Here is a 12,213-nt window from a genome sequence, read left to right as displayed (position 1 = left end):
GGATCCCTTATACATTTCAAGTTGCTTCTCTTGCTGCTTCATGAGTCTCTCTTTATCTTTGGCTTTTTATAATTTGATTATAATGTGTCTCAGTATGGAACTCCGCTTTGAGTTCCTTGAGTTTCTTGGATGTGTAGACTCATTTCTTTTATTAAATTTGGGAAGTTATTGACGATTATTTCTTCAAATATTCTTTCTCCAATTTCTCTTCTTCTGGGGCTCTCATAATGTGTATTTTGGTGCGATTAACGGTGCCTCACAAGTTTTATAGGCTGTGTTCATTTTCTTCATTCTTTTTCTGTTTCTGCTTCTCAGATTGCATAATTTTTGTATCCTATCTTGAAGTTTAGTAATTCTTTTTTCTCTCTGCTCAGATCTGCTGTAAACCACTCTGGTGAATTTTTCATTTCCGTTTTTGTACTTTTGAGCTCACAAGTGTCTTTTTAATTCCTTTTTATAATTTCTATCTCTTTATTGCTCTTCTCCATTTGTTGAGACATTGTTTTCCTGGTTTCCTATAATTCTTTGTCCACGGTTTCCTTAGTTCTTTGAGCATATTTAAAGTCTTTGCTAGTAACTCCAATGTCTGTATTTCCTGAGGACAGTTTCTGTTCATTTCTTCTGTCCTGTGAATGGGGCATACTTTCTTGTTTCTTCCCATGCTTTGTAATTTTTTGTTTAAAATTGTATGTTTTGGATATCATTATGGTCAAAAAGGAAACAAAAGAAAAATATTCTCCAAGTCTTTGGAGATTAGCTCTGTGTTAGGGCCCTCTGTTAACACTTATCCAGGCCTTTTACAATTCTGCCTTAGCCTTCACTTCCTGCTAGTGCTGAGCCTAAATACTTCCTACTGGCTGAGCCAGCCAGTTATGAAACCTTATAGTCTTCTCTGAGCATGCATCCTGCCCTGGACCTGTGTGTGGTTTTCTAGATTCCCCAGTATATTTGGAAGCTTTTCAATGCCCTTATTCCCCAAAGTTTCTCCACCCAGCTTTTACTCCCTGACCTTCAGCATTTTTGTTGTGTGCCTCAACTATTATATTTTGCCCCAGGCTATAGTACTTGTTCATTTGGCTTTCAGTGTTTTCAGGGAATGTTCTCCACTTAGTCATAGCTACTTCCCTGTCCTGAGAGAATTCTGAGTTAGGCAGAACAAAGATAGACCTCTTGAATCAGTCCTTCAGGGAACTCATAGACATGTCAAAACAGCATAATTCCTTTGAAACAAGATCACTCTTCTCCCTCTGGGACCAGGTACCCACCTTGGGAACATGCACAGCCGTGTTCATATCTGCCAGCACTCCAGGGCAGGGGAGAGTTCTCCTCACCACAGAGTTCTCCTACCGTTTCAGTGGCCTTTCTTTTTCCAGTTATATTTTTAGTTGGTTGCTGTAATATTTGACTAACTTCCAGAGTTTCAGTAAAGTTGAGTTTGATAATATTTGCCAAGTTATTGGTGCTTCTTGGGAGGAAAGCCCCCCAAAGTTCCTTCGTCTGCCATTTTGACTGAGGTCCTCATAGAATGAACTAGGTAATATCCTCCCCTATTTGATTTTCTGGAAGACTTGTGTAGACTTGGCATTAATTTTTTCTTACATGTTTAGTAGAATTCATTCAGAAAGCCATCCAGGCCTGGTGTTTCTTGGTGGGAAAATTTTAAAATACAAATTTACCTTCCTTAATAGATATAGGAAATATTCAGGTAATCTATCCCTTCTTGAGTGAACTTTGGTAGTCTTATTTTTTCTTCTTTTAATTTTTTATTGGAGTATAGTTGATGGCAGTTTGTGTCTTGGAAGGAATCTCTCTGTTTCATCTAAATTTCATCTAAATTGTCAAGTCTGTTCTCAGTATTTGTTTGAAGACCTAACTTCCCATTGGTGACTTAATACTGTTTATTTCATTAGTCTTCTCTCAATGACTTTTCCCCTTATTCTGGCATATTCAATATTGCTTTACTCTATTTCTGGAAGTTTTATCCAACCAAATTACTGTTTTTTAGACCCTCAAAGTCCTCCTTATAGTCACCCTCTTTGAATTCTCAGTTATTTTTCTAATTTTTCCTTTTCCCAATTTCTTATTAGTAACTTCTAAGTCTTTACTTGTGTTAATGACTTACCAACTATGATTTTAACGTTGTTTGGAACTTGTAATAGATTTTCTTCAAAAAAATCAACTTGCAAATTTTGTAGCCGAACCCATTTATCCACTGGGAACTTTCCTGTACCAGCATAGGTTAGAGTCAGTCAGCATAGGATAATGTATGAATTGTGGAGCTATGCTGCCTGGCCTTTGATCTTAACTTTGCCATGTGTCCTAATTTCTCCTCTGGGCCTCTTTTCTTGCACCTGAAAAATGGAGGTGATAATAGTATTTACTTCATATAAAAATTATATGAGTTAAAACAATCTAGTACAAAGTTAGAACTCATCAATTATTTACTACTATTATTTATCAACAATGACTCTGTGTTAAAAATGGAAACTTCTGGGCTTCCTGGTGGCGCAGTGGTTGAGAGTCCACCTGCTGATGCAGGGGACACGGGTTCGTGCCCCGGTCTGGGAGGATCCCACATGCCGCGGAGCGGCTGGGCCCGTGAGCCACGGCCACTGAGCCTGTGCGTCCGGAGCCCGTGCTCCGCAACGGGAGAGGCCACAACAGTGAGAGGCCCGCGTACCACAAAAAAAAAAAAGGAAACTTCTTAGAGGTAGGGAGCAGTGCTTCTGTTTACCTGATCTTATTCATCATCCAACACAATGCCTTGATGACTGTCCTTTTTTGGTCTCATTTTTTTAAAAAGAATTTTATCAAATTATTTCCCAACTGTATAATGAAAAATAACAAATTTTATCCATCTTCAATGTCTCTGTTTCCTCAAGGTATAGAAAACTCAGTGTATAATTTCTAAGTACTTGGATATCGGTGTTTCTGAGCTTTTCTGGGCCAGCAAGCAGTTGGTGAATGGGGCTCTGTGAAATAGATAGTGCTTTATTTTTGAAAAGGAAAGGGTCACTTTTAGTTTTGTGTGTAAAGGTGTCCAGATCTTTGCTTTAGAAAGATTTCATTGTGTATGCTTCAGTGTTGCACTTTATGTTTAGTAATTAAGAACATGGATGAAGCTATAAATTTGTATGTGGGGGTATGTGGTGTATATGTGCTTGAAAAAAAACAAGAGTTTCTCTGGAAGAATACTCAAGAAATGGGTGATATTTGTTGCCTGTAAAGAGGGAAAATGTGTGGTTGGTGGATAGGGATGGGAGGGAGATTGTATTCCCTTTTTGACCTTTTGAATTTAGTGACATATTATCAATACATACATTACCCATTTAAAAAAAGTAATTTAGGGGCTTCCCTGGTGGCGCAGTGGTTGAGAGTCTGCCTTCCGATGCAGGGGACACGGGTTCGTGCCCCGGCCTGGGAAGATCCCACATGCCGCGGAGCGACTAGGCCCGTGAGCCATGACCACTGGGCCTGCACATCCAGAGCCTGTGCTCCGCAACAGGAGAGGCCACAACAGTGAGAGGCCCACGTAGGGACTTCCCTTGTGGCCCAGCAGTTAAGACTCCACGCTCCCAGTGCAGGGGGCCCAGGTTCAATCCCTGGTCAGGAAACTAGATCCCACATGCTGCAACTAAGAGCCCACATGCCAGAACTAAAGATGCCTCATGCCACAACTGAAAAAGATCCCACATGCTGCAACTAAAGATCCCGCATGCCACAACGAAGATCCCGAACGAGGCAACAAGATGCCATCCCGTGTGCTGCAACTAAGACCAGCCACGGTCAAATAAATAAATATATATTTTTTAAAAAGTTATTTTTAGCAATACAAAAAATATGCAGTGAAAACTCTTACACTCACCTCAGACATCCAAAAACCCCTCCGGAGAAGCAACCACTGTTAAATTCCTTCTGTAGACTTCCAGAAATGTCTGTTTATTACAAGACTATATGTTTTTATATCCTTTTCTAACATACTAATGGGAATTACTATACCCACTTAACCTATTTTCCTTAGCAATTGGGAACATATACATCTTCCTAATTCTTTTAATGCTGCATAGTATCCATTATACTATAAATTTTTAGCAGATTGCTGTTAGAGGACATGTAGGTAGTTTCCAGCTTTTGCAATTATAAATGACAACTGCAGTGAACATCTTATACATGGATTTTTCTGCAAATGTAAAAGTGTAGTTGAGGAATAAATTCCTGGAAGTAGTATTGCTGGATCAAAGGATAAATACATTTGAAGTTTGTTATTGCCAGATTACCCTCCAAACTGATGGCACTCCCAATAATAATATATATTGGGAGCCTGTTTTCCCATCACTAACACTTTGTGTTACAAAATTTTATTTATCGTTGTTAATGTGGTAGGTAAAAATGGATCTTGTTTTGATTTGTAACTAGTAAATAGTAGAGCCACAATTTGAAGCCAGCATCTTAATTGAGCTGGTACTGATACTACAAAGCTGGAACTAATATTCTTAACCACTACATTGTATGTACTACCTCAACATGGTGAATAATTGAGCATGTTGAGCATTTTAGTATATATATATATATATATATTTTTTTTTTTTTTTTTTTTTTTTTTTTTTGAGGTACGTGGGCCTCTCACTGTTGTGGCCTCTCCTGTTGCGGAGCACAGGCTCCGGACGCGCAGGCTCAGCGGCCATGGCTCACGGGCCCAGCCGGTCCGCGACCTGTGGGATCTTCCCGGACCGGGGCGCGAACCCGTGTCCCCTGCATCGGCAGGCAGACTCTCAACCACTGCTCCCCCAGGGAAGCCCTAGCATATATATTTTTTAAATTAATTAATTAATTTTATTTTTGACCATGTTGGGTCTTCGCTGCTGCACGCGGGCCCCCTTTAGTTGCGGCGAGCGGGGGCCACTCTTCGTTGCGGTGTGCGGGCCCCCCACTGCGGCGGCCTCTCCCGCCGTAGAGCACGGGCTCCAGGTACGAGGGCTTCAGGAGTTGTGGCTCCCGGGCTCCAGAGTGCAGGCCCAGTAGCTGCGGCGCACGGGCCCAGCTGCTCCGCGGCACGCAGGATCCTCTCGGACCAGGGCTCGAACCTGCGTCCCCTGCATTGGCAGGTGGACTCCCAACCACTGCACCACCAGGGAAGCCCTAGCATATTTTTAAGGTATTTGCACTTCTTGTTTATGTGCACTTTGTCTATATTCCTATTATGGATTTACTATCATTTTTTTAAGTGTCTTCTTACTGGCAAGCATCATAGAAATAATTGATTCAGCCAGGAAACATCAAAAGATGATAAAACTAGTGGGTGAAAAGTTTAATGCAGGGCAGGATATTTACAGGGCTTTGAGTACTTCCCCCCCAAACGGTGATTGATTATTAAAGGGAAAATGGAACTTTACAGTGAAGAAACCTGGCAGACACCAACTCAGTCATGTGATCAAGCTTAACTTCTCTAGTAATGGGACAAATCAAAAATGTGTACCACGTGATAGGATTCAATGAGAAGAACACGGCATCTCTTCTGTGATTTTCTGCCAAAGATGCAAACTTTGATCATGAGGAAACATCAGATAAGTTGAGGAACATTTTAAAAAGTAACTGGCCTATAATCTTCAAAAATGCCAAGATCATGAAGGACAAGAAAAGTAAGTTTGAAATTATTTCAAAATAAAAAGAAAAATTCCTCTTTTCATAACTTGGGACCAGTTCGTTTTTTCAAACCAATATTAAAATCCACTAAGGTAAATGTATAACTAGTTTTTAGAGGTATATTTGTCACAAAAAGTTAGTTATAATTGATTCTTGAGTTTCTTTTATTATCTTCAAATCCAAGTCCATTTTAAATCCATTATATACAGTCTTTCCTCATTATTCATGAATTTCATATTTGGAATTCAACTACTTGCTAAAGTGTATTTGTAGTCCTGAAATCAACACTCAGAACACTGTCCCAGTCATTTGTAGATATGTGTAGAGCAGTGAAAAACTTGAGTTCAGATGTAATGTTCCCAGCTGAAGGTCTAACAAGGCCTTCTTGCTTCATCTCTTGTACTGTAAACATGTGTCCTTTTTGCTATGTATTTAGTGCCTTATTTTTCACATTTTTGTGCATTTTGTTGGTGATTTCACAGTTTAAAATGGCCCTTAAGTGTAATGCTGAACTACTGTCTAGTGTTCCTATGCACAAGAAGGCTGTGATATTCCTTATGAAGAAGGAAAAACATGTGGTAGATGAGCTTCATTAGGGCATGAGGTATAGTGCTGTTGACCATGAGTGCGATGTTAATAAAGTGATAATATATATATTTTAAAAGGTATCTTTAAGTACATAAAATCTGGTTTTTTTGGCTGCGTCGGGTCTTAGTTGCAGTATACAGGGTCTTAGTTGTGGTGTGCAGGCTTCTCTCTAGTTGTGGCGTGTGGGTTTTTTCTCTCTAGTTGTGCCACACAGGCTCCACGCCACGTGGGTTCTGTAGTTTGTGGCACTTGGGCTTTCTCATTGAGGGGTGCGAGCTCAGTAGCTGTGGCAGGTGGGCTTAGTTGCCCCGCGCCATATGGGATCTTAGTTCCCTGACCAGGGATCGAACCCGAGTGCCCTGCATTGGAAGGTGGATTCTTTACCACTGGAGCACCAGGGAAGTCCCTAAAATCTGTTTTTTAAAAGGGAGTTTATACCAACTTTCCCCAAATGGGACACTATTGTTCATTGCTTATATATATGAATGCTACAGAATGGACTGCTTTTGATACTACTAATGAAACTAGTTTTTAAATACAAAGAAAATGCCAGGCCTTTAATATTTACGGTTTGAATGAAGCACTGAGAAAAGGAGAAAAAGTTCACCTAGAGATTGAAGACAGACTAGTGCCAAAATTTCATAAAACTCAGAACTCATTTTTGAAGTGGAATTAGTGGCTATCGATTGAAATAACAGTGCTGTGGATCAACAATGACATAAATGTGTGGCCTTGAAGAAACATGTAACTTACTACAACTGCTTACTATTGTGGATAATTCTTCAATGAATCCAGTTAAAGTTTGCTTACATACTTGCTCCTCACCTTTTGAGAAATATGCCCCTTTACAAATCTCTGAAGTCTAAGATATTTTATTATAGTTATATAAAATATTGGTTAAATAAAACTGATTTCTTTCACTTCATGTCACTAAAAATCTCAGTATTTTTTGATAAGGTACACTGTTTGACCACGTACTTTATTACAGGCAGTGAGGTCACTCAAGGAGACAATCGAAGACTGTTGGGACCAGGATGCAGAGGCTCGGCTTACCGCACAGTGTGCTGAGGAGAGGATGGCTGAACTTATGATGATATGGGAAAGAAACAAATCTGTGAGCCCAACAGTCAATCCAATGTCTACTGCTATGCAGAATGAGCGGTAAGACCCTGAAGGTTTGGAATCCCTCTGTCAGTATTTAAAACTGATACCAAACAGAGAACAGGAAATAAATACTATTAAACCAGACTAAAAGTGCAGTGATTAACTTGTACAATCTAATGTCATAATTTTTCTTTCAGTATTCCTGTTCTTTTACTGAAGTTTTTGTTTGGTATAAGTGCAAGGTGAAATCTGTGTTTTTGTATATCTGACGATATAGTAAAAGATCAGTCTTTCTCTGTTAACGCTGCAAGTTCCCTACAGTAATGAAGGAAAAACATTTTCATAGTTCCAAAAGTTTATAAGCACTTCTACATACTATATTGTCTTGATTATACTTTGTTGGTATTATTTCTCTTTCCCCTGCATTTTGTTTGTTTGTTTGTTTACCTCTATGAATTTGCCTATGTATCTAACCACTGCTTCACTGGAAACTAAAGTTTCCAGCCTTCCTATCCAATGTTCTTTCTTTATAGAATGCTACTACATTTACAAGAAAGCAATTTGTAAGGTCTTTTCATCCCATTATGAGCATTATTTCATGAGATATTTCTTAGAACTATTAGAACTATGATTTTTGGTTCTAAATAAAAGGGCTTAAAAAAATTCCTAAAACTTGGAACTTTCAGACTGTGTAATCTGTGTTTCTTTGTTCCATGTTTAGGGGATAAAGTCTTCCCCAAAATTTGTCATTTTATCTAAAATGTTATGTTAAAAGTTTTCAGAAGGGCATCCAGGAAAGAGTAACCAGAGAAAATTGAGATAAAAACAACTCAATTCTTGAATCATTTTCTTTGCTATTTTCTGTTGTTCTAATTTCTGAGAACGGTTTGTGTTATGAACTATAGGCCCAAAATTGGGTTTACACTACTTACATTTAGACTGAATTACCTTCAGCATATAAACCTTTATTCCCATTATATCAGGAAGTCAAGGAAGGTAGAGACTAGCAATTCTAAATATAAATTTCCTCATTTTACACACACCTGAAGATAGTCTTACTCTTCCATCTCCCTTTATCTCTGTATTTTCTACGTGCTTTAGTATGCTATTTGCATCTCTCTTAAGAGTCAGCTACTTTTACTTTAAGTGTTTTTTAACTTTTCTTGACTGGTAAGAAGAAACTTTGATGCTCCTCCTTTCTTTGGCCATTTTTGCCTCCTATGTTATTCAGCTCTACCCTTTACATGCTTCTTTTCATGTCTTCTAAATAGTTTCCTCCAAATCATGGTTCATCCCACACTCATTCCACTCTAGGTTTCATTGTATTGAATCTTACCCTACATCCCTCCGTAACTTCCTTGTCTTGTGCAGTACAAAAGCTTTTTTCTTCCTCCCCTTCCTGTCATTCCCCTCATAATAACTTCATCAGTCTTTCTTCATAGCACTTCTCCTTTAGTTGCTGCTTTTCTGCTATAACACTTGTATCTATTAATGTTCCCAATGTTTATACTTGATTGTTTTAGTTAAAACTCTCCCTCACTTTTATTTTATTTTATTTCATTTCATTTCGTTTCATTTCATTTTTCCTTCCAGTTTTATTGAGGTATAATTGATATATAGCACCATATAAGTTTAACATAAATAGCATAATGATTTGACTCACATACATCATTAAATGATTATCACAATAAATTTAGTGAATATTCATCATCTCATATAAATACAAAATTAAGGAAATAGGGAAAAAAACAATTTTTTCCCTTTGTGATAAGATCTCTTCGGATTTACTCTCTTAACAACTTTCATACATAACATACAGCAGTGCTAATTATATTTATCATGTACATTACATCCCTAGTACTTATTTATCTTATAACTGGAAGTTTGGACCTTTTGACTGCCTTCATCCAGTTCCGCCTACCCCCACCCTTTGCCTCTAGTAGCCACAAGTCTGATCTCTTTTTCTATGAGTTTGTTTTTGAAATATAATCAACCTACAACACTATGTTAGTTCCTGTTACACAACATAGTGATTTGGTATTTCTGTATATTTCAAAATGATCACCAAGATACGTCCAGTTACAGTATATCACCATACAAAGTTATTACATAGTTATTTACTATATTCCCCCACAGTGTGCATTTCATACCCATGACTCATTTATAATGCAACTAGAATTTTATACCTCTTCATCTCCCTCACCTATTTCTTTCCTCCCTCCAACCCCCTCTTCTCTGGCAACTACCTGTTTCTTCTCTGTATCGGTACCTCTGTTTCTGTTTAGTTTTGTTTGTTCATTTGTTTTGTTTTTTAGATTCAGTGTAAAAGTGAAATCATATAGTATATCTGTTCACCTATCAATAGGCACTTGGGTTGCTTCCATATCTTGGCCTGGCTTTTATTTTTAAAACATAAATATATTATAGTGTGATGCTCAAGAACCATCACTCCCAAGGTGTGATAGTGACAGTGAAAAGCCCTTGGTAACTGGAGAGCAGTTCTGAATCTTTGATTATTTATTTATTTATTTATTTATTTATATTTGGGTCTTCGTTGCTGCGTGCTGGCTTTCTCTAGTTGCGGCCAGCAGGGGCTACTCTTTGTGGTACGTGGGCTTCTCATTGCAGTGGCTTCTCTTGTTGCGGAGCATGGGCTCTAGGTGCGCAGGCTTCAGTCGTTGTGGCATACGGGCTCAGTTGTGGCTCGTGGGCTCTAGAGCGCAGGCTCAGTAGTTGCGACGCGCGGGCTTAGTTGCTCCACGGCATGTGGGATCTTCCTGGACCAGGGCTCAAACCCGTGTCCCCTGCATTGGCAGGCAGATTCTTAACCACTGCGCCACCAGGGAAGTCCTGAATCTTTGATTTTTTTTTTTTTTTTTTTAATATGAGTGTCACATTCTGTCTTGTACTCTAGGCTCTAAGACCCATATCTAAGACCTTCATTGATATGGCTCAGTCTACCTAGGAAGATATGTTTCTTTGCTAGACTATGCCATTTAATGGAACACTTTGGAATAACCTAAAAGCTTGTGTTCTTTTTACTATTTGGAACTTATTTGGTAATATATTTGTTGAGTAGCCACTGTGTATCTAGAATGGTGGAAACGCAAAAGACACATGCCTTGGTTCCTCCTCTCACAGAACTTCATGTCTCGTGCAAATATACAATTTATAAAGATATATTTGCTAATATTACAAAACTATAGGGGAGATCTTTAAAAATAATAACTCTTATAAACCAAAATAATGAACATCTATAAAAATCATATCTAGATTGACATAGGTTTTTTGGTAGGGTTAAGTAGTATAAAACTAGCCTTTAGCAAGTTATTAGTTGATACTTGATTAATATTTGATTATAATTTTTTTTCTTAAATAATCTCTAGAATACTGTGGGTTAGAAATAAAATAAAAAGCAGTTCATACTTTAAAATCAGAGGTGTTAAACTTGGAGAGTCAGTTTGTCATAAATGTATTCTCAACATGGCACTTTTTTTCTTTCTTTAAGCAACCTGTCACACAATAGGCGTGTGCCAAAGATTGGCCCTTATCCAGATTATTCTTCTTCCTCATACATTGAAGACTCTATCCATCACACTGACAGCATTGTGAAGAATATTTCCTCTGAGCATTCGATGTCCAGCACTCCTTTGACTATAGGGGAAAAGAACCGAAACTCGATTAACTATGAACGGCAGCAAGCACAAGCTCGAATCCCCAGCCCTGAAACAAGCGTCACCAGCCTGTCTACCAACACTACAACCACAAACACCACTGGCCTCACTCCAAGCACCGGCATGACCACTATATCTGAGATGCCATACCCAGATGAAACAAATCTGCATGCTACAAATGTTTCACAGACAATCGGGCCAACCCCTGTCTGCTTACAACTGACAGAAGAAGACTTGGAGACCAACAAGCTGGACCCAAAAGAAGTTGATAAAAACCTCAAGGAAAGTTCTGATGAGAATCTCATGGAGCATTCTCTTAAACAGTTCAGTGCGCCAGACCCCCTGAGCAGTACCAGTTCTAGCTTGCTTTACCCCCTCATAAAGCTTGCGGTGGAAGTGACTGGGCAGCAGGACTTCACACAGGCTGCAAATGGCCAAGCATGTTTAATTCCTGATGTCCCACCTGCTCAGATCTATCCTCTCCCCAAGCAACAGAACCTTCCTAAGAGACCTACTAGTTTGCCTTTAAACACCAAAAATTCAACAAAGGAGCCCCGGCTGAAATTTGGCAGCAAGCACAAATCAAACTTGAAACAAGTAGAAACTGGAGTTGCCAAGATGAATACAATCAATGCTGCAGAACCTCATGTGGTGACAGTCACCATGAATGGTGTGGCAGGTAGAAACCACAACGTTAACTCCCATGCTGCCACTACCCAGTATGCCAATGGGGTAGTACCATCTGGCCAGACAGCCAACACAGTGGCACATAGAGCCCAAGAAATGCTGCAGAATCAGTTCATTGGTGAGGACACCCGGCTGAATATTAATTCCAGTCCTGATGAGCATGAACCTTTACTGAGACGAGAGCAACAGGCTGGCCACGATGAAGGTGTTCTGGATCGTCTTGTGGACAGGAGGGAACGGCCACTGGAAGGCGGCCGAACTAATTCCAATAACAACAACAGCAATCCATGTTCAGAGCAAGATGTTCTTACACAGGGTGTTCCAAGCACAATAGCAGACCCTGGACCATCAAAGCCTAGAAGAGCACAGAGGCCTAATTCTCTGGATCTTTCAGCCACAAATGTCCTTGATGACAGCAGTTTGCAGTGTAAGTGGAGGGATTGTATAATCTCTCCTTGTCTTTTGGGACCATTTAAGTAACTACTTAGATAGAAACAGATTGTGTTTCAACAGCAGT

At 39.2% G+C, this 12,213-nt stretch overlaps 1 protein-coding gene across 3 annotated transcripts in view; it reads left to right on the top strand.

Moving 5' to 3' along the window:
• Window positions 1-12,213, top strand: part of BMPR2 (bone morphogenetic protein receptor type 2) — a 201,816-nt gene that overhangs the window by 180,873 nt on the left and 8,730 nt on the right. For all 3 annotated transcript variants that reach the window (XM_073807380.1, XM_019939102.3, XM_073807381.1), the window contains 2 exons: window positions 7,220-7,392; window positions 10,844-12,123. In XM_073807380.1, coding sequence (XP_073663481.1) covers window positions 7,220-7,392; window positions 10,844-12,123 — 1,453 coding nt within the window. The remainder of the gene's footprint in view (window positions 1-7,219; window positions 7,393-10,843; window positions 12,124-12,213) is intronic.

The sequence above is a fragment of the Tursiops truncatus genome, chromosome 7, assembly GCF_011762595.2.
Source record: "Tursiops truncatus isolate mTurTru1 chromosome 7, mTurTru1.mat.Y, whole genome shotgun sequence".
Taxonomy (NCBI): Eukaryota; Metazoa; Chordata; class Mammalia; order Artiodactyla; family Delphinidae; genus Tursiops; species Tursiops truncatus.
The sequence above is the reverse complement of the archived record's forward strand: the minus strand, read 5'-3'. Positions and strand labels throughout refer to the sequence as shown.